General features: G+C 43.2%; 1 protein-coding gene across 2 annotated transcripts in view; it reads left to right on the top strand.

The window, feature by feature from the left end:
- TBC1D4 (TBC1 domain family member 4) overlaps window positions 1-11,720 on the top strand; it is a 61,999-nt gene extending 50,279 nt beyond the window's left edge. The window contains exons 6-18 of one of the 2 annotated variants that reach the window (XM_068132382.2): window positions 464-552; window positions 776-871; window positions 2,011-2,097; window positions 2,225-2,382; window positions 2,479-2,627; window positions 2,819-2,896; window positions 5,927-6,088; window positions 6,382-6,546; window positions 6,699-6,943; window positions 8,115-8,274; window positions 8,504-8,673; window positions 8,976-9,158; window positions 10,188-11,720. In XM_068132382.2, coding sequence (XP_067988483.1) covers window positions 464-552; window positions 776-871; window positions 2,011-2,097; window positions 2,225-2,382; window positions 2,479-2,627; window positions 2,819-2,896; window positions 5,927-6,088; window positions 6,382-6,546; window positions 6,699-6,943; window positions 8,115-8,274; window positions 8,504-8,673; window positions 8,976-9,158; window positions 10,188-10,343 — 1,898 coding nt within the window. In that variant the 3' untranslated portion in view covers window positions 10,344-11,720. Of the gene's footprint in view, window positions 1-463; window positions 553-775; window positions 872-2,010; window positions 2,098-2,224; window positions 2,383-2,478; window positions 2,628-2,818; window positions 2,897-5,926; window positions 6,089-6,381; window positions 6,547-6,698; window positions 6,944-8,114; window positions 8,275-8,503; window positions 8,674-8,779; window positions 8,940-8,975; window positions 9,159-10,187 lie in introns of those variants that run through there. The other variant, XM_068132384.2, reaches the window with a different exon arrangement.
- The last annotated feature ends 2,314 nt before the right edge of the window (window positions 11,721-14,034 follow it).

The following is a 14,034-nucleotide window of genomic DNA, read 5'->3' on the forward strand; positions in this document are numbered from 1 at the left end:
TGAACTCCAGTAACCTTCGATCGTCGCGGTCCTGTCGCCATTACAATTGGACACGGTGCATGGTGTAACGCGTTGCTGTAATCACATTAGTGAAAGTAACTGTAACCCATTTTAATACTCGTGAATCTGATTGCAGTTCGTCCCAAATGCTGAACATACGAATCCTATTTTAATAGGAAATTAAAATAAATTGGGTACATTTTTAATATTGTTATAGCTGAGCACAATTTGAACAGTTTGGCATCGTAAGGGGTCATCTATTTATTATTGTATCTATATATATGACAAACTTTGACCCCATCACCTTCTTCTCCATACATGTCTATCACCCAATTTCTATCCACCCTCTTCACCCCCTTTATCCCACACCTCCCCCCCTCCCCCACCGCCCATGTCTGTAGTTTGTATCACTCACACTGAAACTTGTGTTTCTGGTTCCAAATGAGTGCCATGGTATCTGCAGGAATTCCCTCATCAGAGGCAAAGCAGTTGATATACGATCACATGAGAGACAACGCTGAAGATCTGGTGACATTAGTGGAGCAGATAAAGGTACAGGAATCGGAGGCCGATGGACAAAATAGGATGATCCACTCTATTATTTTTCCAGTATTGCCGTCTCCACTAAAGTGGCATTTCAGGGCCATGTGCCTTATCACGTGAGAGAAGGAAAGCTTTCCATGCGCATCCGTAAGGAAAGTTTAACGTGCATTTCTTAATAAATGTAAGCATTCTCTGGAAACCACCTTTTAAACCACCATTTCTCACCACACAGCGGAAGAAGCCATGCAGTGACATGGATGAGGTGGAGTTGCTGATCGGCCATCTTTGGCACTCCTATGAGGCACAGCAGAAGAGCCACGTGCACCAGGTACAGACCATCCTTGTAAGATATTTTACAATGTTCCTAATGGAGTGAACACCAGGCATTGTGGGAGAACCATTTCCATGAGGCTGCTCGGCGTATTCCATATTTCAGGGAAGAATGGTGTTACATATAAACTTGTGAAAGAAAATCCATGACTCTTGCACATTTCCTCCTTTGCTTTTCATGTCAGGGTGTTGTGTGAAAGGATTGGGGGGTGGTGGGTGGTGTTATGGCCTTCGATGGCCTTAGGGCTTAGACTATTACAAAATTCGAAAGCCATGGTGATGGAATGAGAGGGGCTGGGTTGCTTTTAGGGCATTAGGGTGTCGATGGGGCCTTGGGGATGATGCTGCAATGGGGGGATTTTATTATTATTTATTTTGTGTTTTTGGGGCCTTAGCAATGGGAGAGATGGGGTGGGGATTGTACGTCTGAATGGTTTCCATTATCAGAAACTTGTGGTGAAAATGTGGATAATTATTCATGTAACTAATGGATTGTAGAGATAATTGGAATAATACAAGTTGATGGTTTATCAATCATCTAATTATTTAATTTCCATCTTCACATTTCCTTGTCTTGTCTTGGAATTTCCGATTTCCATTCCCTTCCTCATGTTTGCACATCCAGTTGATTAAGGGAATCTAAGAGGCAACAGTGTAAGGCTCAGGGCTGATTTTGAAGAAGGGAGTGAAGGGGTGTGATTTTGGGTCAGGTCGTGTGGTAAAGGGATTTAAATGATGAAAATGTTTTAAATCCGATCCAATGTACCATACTCTGTGTTCCATAGAAGTGGTTACTCGGCCTGAGGTCGTGCGGTTTGCCATCGCTCTACCAGCAGTAGTTAGGGCTGGAATTTGTAATTTGTTCATGTTGCCGGTGATAGCTCACCTCATCTATGTGAAGGACACCGTGGGATCTTTATCCTCCACCAACGAATGCTGGCAGACGGGACGTCAGTTTGACATCCATCCGAGGGATGGCACACTTTTATGAAAAACCAGGATGACAGTTTTTAACTGGGTCGGGATTCAAACCCAGACCAGACAGCTTAGAGGCCATCCTGTTATAAATCATATTACCTTAAACGTTGTAGATATAATTTTAGCCTTGAATATTCTCATGTTTTGTTCTCTTCTTAGTCCTCGACGCAGCTCGCATCACAAAAGCTAAGCCCAAGCAGCGCACAGGGGGGCTCCATTCTACAGAGAGTTAAGAACATCTTCTCAGTAAGAAATACAACTCCCCTGCCCACCTCCCATCCCATGAAACTTTGTCCTGATTTTTTAATTTATCTCTGATTTTATAATCAATCTTCACAGAGAGTACACTTGATAATTGTTTTACTTTTTGCAGGTGGACCGACCAGCAGCACCAACATTTAGCCAGCGTAGTGCTTCCGTTTCTTATGATTCCAAACCGATCAACACCGCAATCCGCCCCCGGGCATATTCCGTGACGGATCCAGGCCAATCCCCGGTCCATAATTTCCAATTTTCATATTTTGATAAAAGGTAATATTAGTCTGGTAATTTATCACAGTATTATTGAACCCGCTCCGTTCTGTGCCCGGTAACATGTATCGTAACTGGTGTGTCCACATTTCTTAGTCAAGGACGTAGTGAAAATCCTCCAACGGTGGCAACCACGCTCCTTGCGGATCCTCAACCCTCTTCCATTCGAAAACACATATTCCTACAAGTGGTGGCGCCCTCCAGGGCCTATGCACATTGCGTACCCACTGCGCTGCAATTCCCAGGTACCAGTCCTCAAAGACAGAATCTGCAAGTGTTCGCACATCCAGACCCTTTCAGTATATAAAATATTTATTTATTCTTTGTTTCCTTGGGGTCTTTAACCTTCTGCATTATGTCTGTTGGTGTCTGTCTATCTTTGGCCTTTCAATTGTGGACTGATATAATGGTTGATTCTGTACTCAAACCCTTTCAGACACCGAAGAGACAGGAAAAGCGATCGGGGATAAAAGCCATGGAGGTGCAAAAAATGGACTGTCTCCAAAGCCGGCAGGTGCAATTTTTCCGTGGGACACCTGTTGGTTGGTTTATTTGTTTTAAACTATCTAAGGCTCGTGGAGAGGCTGGTACATGTATTAACTGAATGAAGGGGACACAAAGAGGCTATGCATATATGAACAGTGCTGATCCCAAAGTTGAGGCAAAATGCTCAAATAGCAACACCAAACAGGTAAAGACAAATAAAATGTCAAGTTTTAGCTTCATCAGAAGCCTTGATGTGTCGAGTGAATGGAATTCCACAGATGTCAATCCACAACTACAGTACATATCTGTGATCGCCATGGGTAAGCCTTCCCCTGGCTACACTTGGCGATAGCCTGCGGCTTACCCTCAGCCCGCAATCCAATGATGGCCATATTTCTGTTGGGCCACCATTTGACCTTCACTCTATTCCTAAATGTTGTACATAAATAAAAGTGTCCTCATCTACAATATATCCATAAAACTCAACATCATAGAAAATGATTCGAGTTTTAACCAAAAAGGTGTTTTTAGTTAACTAGTGCACCCACTCCTTGCAGGAGCGGCAGGAAGGGTCATGGTATTATCATCTTTAGGGTATATAGATTACAGTAGATCTAGGCTCTGGTCCGTTATTCTGTCGTGGATGCGATAAGCATACAAAGATGCCTCAAGGACGTCAGAATTCTTCCAGATTTATTTCAATTTCATGTTAAACAGCAGTACCTAAAGATGATGGGAATAGAGCCTGTGATGGATGCTGTGAAGAGGAACAGGTTGAGATGGTTTGGTCATGTGTTGAAGAAGGATGAAAGTGACTGGTTGAGAAGAGTGATGGAAATGAATGTAGAAGGAAGTAGAAGACGGGGAAGACCGAGAAAGACTTGGCTAAAGATGGTGGAAGAAGAAATGCGGGCAAGGGGGTTAACAAGGAGAGATGCAGAAAATAGGGCAAGATGGAGAAGATTGTCATGGGGACCGCAAGGCTAACCCCCGCTCTAGCAGGGAAAATGGCCTTTAAAATGCATGTTGTTGTTATGGTAGGATTGCCCCGCAATACATAACGATAAGCTATTTATTCTCGTTAACATGACGTTTGTTCATGGAGTTAAAATCCCTTGGGGGAGAGGGGATATTATTATTAGTATAAATGTTGTATTGCAACAACATTATTATGCTCTTGTTGCAACCACGGGTTTCAGGGTCTACTACGAGGGAGAGCCTCGGTTCCCCCTGGACTATTGGACCTGAGGCCACAGAGCGTGGATAAATATGCGGCCCGGCAGGTTGCTTATCAACCTTGAACGCGAATTAGTCGAGGCTCTAGCTCTAGCAGGGCAGAAAGCAGAGGCAGAAATTTGACGAACTGACTTGATGGAAAGGTGGCATCCTATGACGGTGCCACGTTGAAAGTCACTGAGCTCTTCAGTGCAGCCCATTCGACTGCCAATGTTTGTCTATGGAGATTGCATGGCTGTGTGCTTGATTATATATACCTGTCAGCAATGGGTGTGGCTGAAACAGTCAAATCCACTAATTAGAAAGGGTGTCGGCATACTTTTGGCCATGTAGTGTGTGTGTCTGGCTATAGGGTAGGTGGAGGTCAGGGGTCATGCCTCTTTTTAGTGTGGTGGTCTGGGAAAAGTTCATGTGTTGCTCTGTTTAACCCCATTGCAGCATGCTCATTGGACCAGCCGGGCCTCTTGCTGACGTAATCCGCACTAATTATAATAGCAATACTAATGATAATAGCATAATAAAGTTATTACAAAACAATATTGATACTATTAATTTCCCCTTTCCCCAAGGAGTTTTTCCTCATTGGACAAATGCCATGTTAATGTGTAAATAGCTTATCGTGGCGTTTTGTGAGGCACACCTACAGGAAGTAAAAAAATATTAAACCACAAACACAACAACAACAAAAGATTCATCTTTAAAAACAACAACATGCATTTTAAGGCCATTTTCCCTGCTAGAGTGGGGGTTAGCCTTGCGGTCCCCATGACAATCTTCTCCATTTTGCCCTATTTTCTGCATCTCTCCTTGTTAACCCCCTTGTCCGCATTTCTTCTTCCACCATCTTTAGCCAAGTCTTTCTCGGTCTTCCCCGTCCTCTACTTCCTTCTACATTCATTTCCATCACTCTTCTCAACCAGTCACTTTCATCTTTCCTCAACACATGACCAAACCATCTCAACCTGTTCCTCTTCACAGCATCAATCACAGGCTCTATTCCCATCATCTTTCGCAATTCATCATTTGTCTTCCTCTCGCTCAACGATACTCCGCACATCCACCGAACCATTCGCATTTCCACCCTTTCCAGCCTTCGTTGCTGCTCTGCGTTCATTACCCATGTCTCGCTCCCATAAATCATAACACTTCTCACACATGCAGCATACATGCATGTAAACATACATGTAAACATGTAAAGCATACATGTAAACCACAAACACGTATGATAATTAATCTTTTTATCAGGTAATCATACGTGTTGCTGGTGCTGTCGTCGTTACTGCTGTTTAACACAAAACCGAAAGGGAGGAAACACAACGCTTTTGAGGCATTATATGCTTAATAATGTTACCCACAGATGAACGGACCTGAGCCTAGATCTACTATAATCTATTTATAAACCCCAATCTCGCCCCTCAGTCTAGCTAGCAGGATAGCCTAGAGGTTCGCACACTCGTCTCTTAGCTGTCTAGCCTGGGTTTTTTTAAATCTCAGCCCAGCTACAAACTGTCATCCTGGTGTTTCTCAGGCAGTGCAAGACATCGATGTGTGTGCTGTCCCTTGCATGTACTGTACATTAAACTAGTTGTTCTATATACCATCATTACTTGGTGGATGTCAAAGATCATAGATTCACAAAGACTTGGTGAGTTATCGCTGGTGCCCTGATCAAATGACAAATTCCTGCACCCCTCAGTCATCCTGTGTTGGAATGGTGACCCATACAGGGTTGTAACCCCTAGCCAATGAAGCTGCCTTGGCAGCCTTGTGCACCTAATGGTGTGCGGAAGATAAATATGAACAACCCTTTCCCCCTCTTCAGTTATTTTGGACGCTACGACACCCAGTGACTGTTTGCTGCCATATCAAGAGGTGGTACCGACTCCTCAGGAGGCAGAGGCTGTGTGGAACAAACTGCTTTCCCCAGAGGGACGGAACACTGGACCCATAAGTTCCAATGTTTTACACGCAGCTCTCAGTCAGGGTAAGCAGTTGAATTGTGTGGGTTTGTTGAAGATATTCAAATGTTCTCACCTGGCCCCTGCACTTTGCATAATGGTATGTGGCCCACAATTTGAAAGCTTAATTCTGTCCAAACCCTAACACTTCAGCAGTGCTTCTTGTATTAATCAGGATTAATTAATCCTCTGAATAATTTCAATAATCTGAAGTCAAAGTCTATGAAGTTATTAATATGAGTCAAACATACTTGTAAAAATGCCAAAATGAGACTTAAGACAAGAAATTTCACATCTTTTAAATGTACATATTTTGCAGGAGTTTCAGTCCTGCGGCGTGGGGAGGTGTGGAAACTGCTTTGTAAACAATGGCGGATGTGTCACATGTTACCAGTAGAGTTGAGGGCACCTAGCATACCATATGATGAACTGCTCTCGCAGCTCGTGCAACATACCCAGCAACATGCCATCCTTGTTGACCTCGGTAATTTGTCTTCCAAAGCCATGTGTGCATGAGCAGCAATTCTTTCTTACGCTTTCCACCTTGCCCAAGCCTATAATGCACAAACATATCCTCATTGGCAGAACGACCTAGCCCTCATTTTGAGTCCTTTGTGGCATCCTGTTTTCCCACAGGGCGAGCATTCCCCACACACCCATTCTTCTCCACGCAGCTTGGAGCAGGACAGTTGTCCCTCTTCAACTTACTTAAGGCATACACCTTACTTGACCAAGAAATGGGTTACTGCCAAGGCCTCAGCTTCATTGCTGGTATTGTTCTTCTTCATCTGCCGGAGGAGGAGGCCTTCGAGTTGCTCAAGTTCATCATGTATGACCTTGGTTTTCGCAGGCAGTACTTGCTCGACATGGAGACTCTCCAAGTGTGTGGCTCATTTGCTCATTTTCCAGTCTGTTAACCATTGCTCACCATCTCTAACTATTACCGTACTAACACCGTACAACGTATTACCGTCTAACTCCTTTTAACACGAAAACCTACTGCTCTGTTGGTTAACTCCTCCACGAGCCGAGATTTCTGTATAAAAATTGCTCATCAGTCGCTTCATGTAGTGCAAGTTGGCAGTTTCCATAACGACCATATCTTTAGGACTTCTTTCACTGCCACTGATTCAAAACCTTTTGCAAACCCACGGGAGCCCTTTCATGAGCCTTGATATCTCATCTTGCCTCCGCCACAAAACAGGATATCTCAAAAATTTGGAGGCGGATTCGGACAAAGGTTGGTGGATAGGTTAGGTGCGTGACGAGGAAGGATTGAACCCATTTTGGTGAAGATTAGAATGGAGAACCCTATCAGAATTTTTTTGGTTTCTTCACTATTGAGTGATGGGGCTAAAACAGATATATAGCATGATATCTCACAAAGCTATGGACGGATTTTGACGAATTTTGGTGGACAGGTTGGGTGTGTGACAAGGATGAATCGTTTCGATTTTGGTGAAGATCTGAATCTGAATCCAGATATGCGATTTTCAAAAAAAAAATTGTGATTCTTCACCATTGAGCAATAGGGCTAAAAACCGATATATAGCACGTTATCTCAAAAGGTCATGGACGGATTTGGACGAAATTTGGTGGACAGGTTGGGTATGTGACAAGGACAAATCGTTTAAATTTTGGTGAAGATCTGAATCTGGATCTGGATACGATAATAAAAATTTTAAAAAAAATTGTGATTCTTTACCATTGAGAGATGTGGCCAAAAACTATATATATCATGATATTTCAAGGTTTTGGACCAATTATGACAAAATTAGGTGGATGAGTTGGCTCGATATCAAGAGCAAGCTGATTTGATTTTGGTTCATGTCCGGATCCAGATCTGGCCTATCAGTGGGATACAAAACAAACTGTTCAACCTTGTGGAGGTATGCTCCCTTCCAAGTGCCCTTCTAGTTTTTAAAGTGATCATGAAAGTTTCCTTTGGGCAGCAAGTTGTGAACTCATTCTGAACTGGTCTTTGTCTTTTTATATTTAATTACCGTACCTCATCTTTTCAAATTGTTCCATTTCACCTTCCATTGACCTCAGTCCCAGATGTATCAGCTACTACGGTTGCTTCACAGCAAGAACTGCAAGCTTTACAAACACCTCGAGGATAACCAGATTGGACCTTTCCTCTACGCTGCTCCCTGGTTCCTTACACTCTTTGCTTCACAATTCCCTCTTGGATTTGTGTGTCGTATCTTGGGTAAGAGAAAGATACATAAAGGCCTTGATTCTTTTCATTCAAAGATGGTGGAAATGTTTAAATTAAGAGTCCCCAAAGAAGGAACTTCAACACAGAAGGAGGTCGGTCTAACAATTGTCACCGAATCTGGTTGAAACACCAGTAATTCCCATTATACTAATAGAGTCCACAATGATTTCTGCTGTTTTCTCTTCCTTCCAACCTCGCCCCAAATTCCCTCTGGCTGTAGACTTATTGCTCCTGCAAGGCCCGGATGCCGTGTTCAATGTGGCTTTAGCATTACTGAAGAGCCACGAGGTTCCCCTACTTCAGAACCATGGTTTTGAAGACCTCATGAGTCTGTTCAAGACCTCTCTTCCCAATCTCTCGCAATCACAGATGGCCAATATTATCCAGAAGGCAAGAAGCTTTCCTGACATACATGTCTTAAGACTTGCTTTTGCAAAATGGTTTTCTTTTTAAATCGGTGTACAAATTTCTGACACTTAAAAACCCCCTCCCCCAGAACTTAGAGAAAGGATATGAAACTTGAACGGCCTGTGCGCGACTACAAACTTTCCCCAATTATTGCGTCTTGAAAAAAAACACCTGATCTTGAAGTCTGCATCTGGCTCACCATGACTTCTTGGCTATTCATAAACCTTTAGCATCGGAAATGTGCATCCTGGTTGGTCCTCAGTGGAAATCATATCTTCTCGCAGTTGTTTGAGACAGACCTATCGTCACGTGATGTGCTCGCTTATCAAGTGGAGTTTGAAGTACTGAAAGAGGTGATGAATATTGAGGATCTCCTACAATCAGGAGATGCAGATGAAGGTGCCGGAGAAAACATCGCCTGCTGTAACCTGCGCCAGCAGAACTATGACTTGAGTCTGCAGCTGCAGGTAATATCATGTGTTGAGGTCAGGTGAGTATTTTGAGTTCGGTCGTTAGCACGGTAAGAAAACACAGCATCTGATATCATAACGGAAGCATCCCATAGGTCAGTCCGACCTAAGGAACCCTCCATCCCTTTGCCAGTCCAAGCTATCTGAATTATTGCCGACAGAATAATATGAGTTCCCTGATAAGAATTTCGTCTTTGGAACGACTCGGCCAACCCAGAGCAGACACACTCTGACCATTACTGATGCCAGAAGCATTATGGTTTTTGGTTGTCAATTCCGGCTGTCCGTGATCGGTTTTCCTTGCCGTGGTAACTTAAGAACTGCTGAAGGGATCCAAGTTAAACTTGGTACAAGTATGTATAACGATGTAAAGATAATATTATGGGGTCAAGAGGTCAAAGGTCAAAGGTCTCATTAGGTAAAAATTATGTTACCGCACTAACTTGTGATGGGATTTTGACCAGAATTGGTACAGGTATGTCATGTTCTGTCTAATCTCTTGCAATAAAAACATAATTGCGAGACAGGCGCCATGACACTTTGTTTACTTTTCTCCATTAAATGGTTGTTGTATTAAACTTGCATAACTGTTTATGTATCCCTGCACTCAAATTTCTGGCTGTACAGATTATATATCAAGGTCAAATGTTCTTGAGGTTTTAGGTCAAAGTTAAAGCAAGAAAAGACAATGTGGGTGAAGGCATATCGGTCGACGTCACATTATGTCTAGTTTTTAGCTCACCTGGAACGTACTTCTGGGGAGCTTGTAGGATGGCGGGTCATCCGCCAATAAACATTTGCAACTTCTCAGAAACTGCTGTTGGGATTGTGACCAAATTTAACCAAAATGATCAATGTTTAGGCATTACACCTGCTCTTCTTTTCAAAGTGTTAAGTTCTCTTGATGACCAATGTAATGTGAAATGCTAACTCTGCGCACGTTGGGGGTGTACGTTTCATTTGTGAACGAAGTGAGACCACAAATCGTTTTGTACTGAGTGAGCGTATTGATTCACTCACCCACAGAGTACAAGGAATGAGTTGCGTGGCCTGCACAGGGAGTTTGAGAGAGCGAAGGCCATCGAAAAAAGCCTGCAGGTCAAGCATGTGCCTGTGAACTGCCCAAAAGCACCTGCGGCGTGTCCAGAGAGCATGACTGAGCCCCAAGATGGTCGATGCTGAAAAACACTTTAATGTCCTTGTAAATTGGAGTTCCTTTTGTACAGTCTTGTGCATTTTTGTGACATTTTTAATCAATGAACCGCACCTTCTCAGGAATGCCATGTCCCATAAGATTGTGGTGTTGCTGCGTTGAATTTATCACACGTTGGTGACCATTTATTCCTGTTGAGGTTACTTTTATTCTATCAAATGTTTGTAGCCCTTTTGTGCTATATATGGTTACGGGTATATCACCACACCCCCATTACCAGTAAGCTGGTAACCATTTTGCCGACCTCGGAAGGATGACAGGCTGAGTCAACCCACCTGGTGTTAATTCAACAGGTGCCAGGGGCTCAAACTCGGGACCTTAAGATCTCAAGCCAGCCACCTTAACCATGAAACCAACACCAGGCTTGATCAGTCACTTGCTGTCCATGGATGTCATGTTTGGGAAGCTTATTTTGGACATACCTTACCCATGTACTGCTTTCATGGCGTGCCAATTTTCATATTCCTCCGCCAGACCCTCCAACCTGTGCTTTATCAGAGTATATATTTCTCCACAAGATCCAAGCTATGTTTTGGGTATTTTGTCCAATGATGATGGACCTTAAAGGTTTCCATGTGGACCTTTTAGCCTATACCCAATGATAATATGCACAGGTTCTCTGACAATGAACTTTAGCGCAGCAGGGGAACCTTAGCCCCATCAAACCTGTACAATGGATGCTTGTTGCTGTCGTATTGGTTTTATAAGCCGAACGTAAAGCAAAAAAGCAGCACTTACCATTTTTCAAGTCTTTGGTATGATTCAGCCAGGGACCGAACCACCTACCTCCCAGACTTGGAGCAGACACTCGAAGCATTACACCACCGAGTGTCGTCCAGTGTGAAATTATAACCTCCCATGAGCTTCCAAATGTTCTTTCTCAGGTTGATATTTGAATAGGTTTAGCTTTTTGTAAGGTAGAACATGCCAATGCTCCTTGTATTTTTCTGCAAGTGTCTATTAGGTTCATTTGTACATACAAATACACACAATATATATATAGATTGGATTTTTGACGCCTTTTTTGTCTTTGTTCTCGGTGGCATTGTCTTGTGATCATATTGATGCCAAATGGGTTCAAAATGCACCTGCTACACCTGAACCAAAAGAGCTGTACTTTAAATCACCATACAACATTTTCCTTTTGGGTGTTCATGAAATGGAAGAATGAGGCCGAAAACTCCAATCGCTGAGATGCTGAACTCCTGACGAGCCAAATCACCTGATTGAAAGGTTGTTTATCTTTTTGTAAACTTGATATCACAATGCATGTTTAAACGTGGTTTTGCTTTCCAGCTTTCCAAAGTGAAGGCCATCGTCTATTTCAATAAATGCGGTTATCAAAACCAAGGTTCTCTACAATTTAACAATGTCCAACCATTTTCCGAGTCTGCGGGAGTCAGTATAGTCTGCATACCCAGAAGCCACCAAGAGTTACTCGGATACTCACAATCTTGCCAAAGGCCTGAAGATCTACCCTTTAACACAAACACTTGTCACATTCTGCACAACTCTATATTTACAACGAGCATCAGGCCTCAACAAATATAAAATCGTAATTAATAATAATCAAACCATAGGTATACCACCAGTAAACAATACGCAGAACATCAATGCACAATATCGTTCATCAAAAATGTGATAATAGTGTTGCAGCCCTGGGCCTAAGAGGGGTTAGCCTCAGTTCCCCCTGAATTTACCGGGCCTGAGGCTACCACGCATGAGTAACTTCATTCCGTGGCAGGTTGCTAATCAACCGCGGATGCCAACCAGTTAATCGCGCACTTCAGTGTGCACCGTCTGATACCGTTTAACTGAAGGTCACTTGACCACCTTCACTCCTTCATTCCTCTTTTCTCCCGTCTCTGGAACAAACTCCCTCACTCTCTTCAATCCCTCTCCTCCCTCCAGGTCTTTAAAACAGCTGTTCACCACCATCTCTTAGCTTCCCACATCCAAAACCTTGATTTTTTTCTACCCCCGTTAAAAACACCCCAAAGCCGCCTCTTTCGATCCCCAACTTCTTTCCTGAAATTCCTAGGAGTGTTCATTTGCTTTATACCATGTACTCCTCCCTCCTCCCCGACGTCCCTGTTCTCTACTGATGTTGTGCTTCCCTCTCTCTCCCCCTCTTGTCTCCCGCTCCCTTCATTGTATGTTTTATGTGTCTGAGCATGTTTCCATCTTCAATGTGTTAGCTCTTACACGAGCCTCGATTCTGTATACAAAAAAATATATGTATAAAAACCTAGGTTTGAGCTAGGTGTGAGGCAGGAGCACTAGCCTAGAGGGGAGAACAACTACCCAGGTTGTCCTCATGCACCATCCATTCACACTTCGCCACTACCGACGATATAAGGGTGAGGTCCAAAGGGGACAACTTCCCTGTAGCTGGATTGATACAAGTCCCCGCTCCATCATTCATTAACACCATATCAAATTCGTCCATTAACTCCTCGACGCATCCACCATTCCTTTGCGAGGATCTGGAGCCCCAAAGAATGTTTATGGCTGTTAAACTCACCACAAAGGAAAACCCACCCCAACACACTTCCTAAAAATCTCCTGAAATGCCTTGATCCCCAACTGCTGGCAAGGATTATAAAAGTTTATAACTGTAATCTTTCCCCTTGAGCCATGAATGGAAATCATATTCCCCTCAAAATCATCCCCGCATGCCATTACCGTGAAGGGAATACCAAGTTTAATAAGAATCTTGTTTCTTTAATCAGAATTTTTTTTATTTTTTTTTGTATACTGAATCGAGGCTCGTGAAAGAGCTAACATTTATTTCACAAACAAATCAACCAGACAAACGAAACATACAAAAAGAGGGAGCGGAAGACAAGATGGGGAGAGAAGGGGAAGCACACAACCACAACATTTGAGAGCAGGGAGAAGTGTTAATAATTTTAATAACACTCCTACATCCACCCCCATTCCCACTAACTCTATCCCTATGCATAAAGGTGTACCCCAGAATCTGAAATTGGTTGCGACTTTTGAGCCATGTTTCTTGTAAACAAATTACATCAGGTTTCGATGGCAATTCAGCAATAAACGTTCAAAATTCAGACCCATGGCATGGGCCATGGAACTTTTCGCATTCCATTGAATTGCTAACAGTAACATGAAGAGACCGTTTGGCCCCACAATTGTGACCTTTCTTCCGTCTTGCTAAATATCTTATGAATCTCCCCAGAGGAGAAGATCTCCCACCCCAAATTTTTGTTTCCAGGTAGCCGAAGAAGCTCTATGACACACCATGTGCCGCCGCCCCCTCATCCTCGCCCGATACGAACTCCATTACCTCACTCATGTAATGAGGCCCACAGAGGATGAACTTTAACCCAGGAGCAATCAAACAACACAGGAACTAGGAAGTGATTCGATACGAAATACCGGAGGAACTGAGGTAAGGTACCCGCCAACCCGGACAGCCACCGCGCATGCGCATCTCACCAACAACTTCTCCCTTACTCCGTCATGGCCTCCTACATCGAGGTTCCTTGTAAATGAATCAATCAACGAAAACAAATGATTGGGACTCATAGCGGTATTTTTACTTTAGTAAATACAACCTGATCGTGAAAGCTAGTGAGGATACCGGAAGTTCGCTACAACCGCAGTGTTCCTCACACAAAATGTCCAGAATAACTA

Source organism: Myxine glutinosa, chromosome 12, assembly GCF_964187855.1.
Source record: "Myxine glutinosa chromosome 12, kmMyxGlut1.1, whole genome shotgun sequence".
NCBI lineage: Eukaryota > Metazoa > Chordata > Myxini > Myxiniformes > Myxinidae > Myxine > Myxine glutinosa.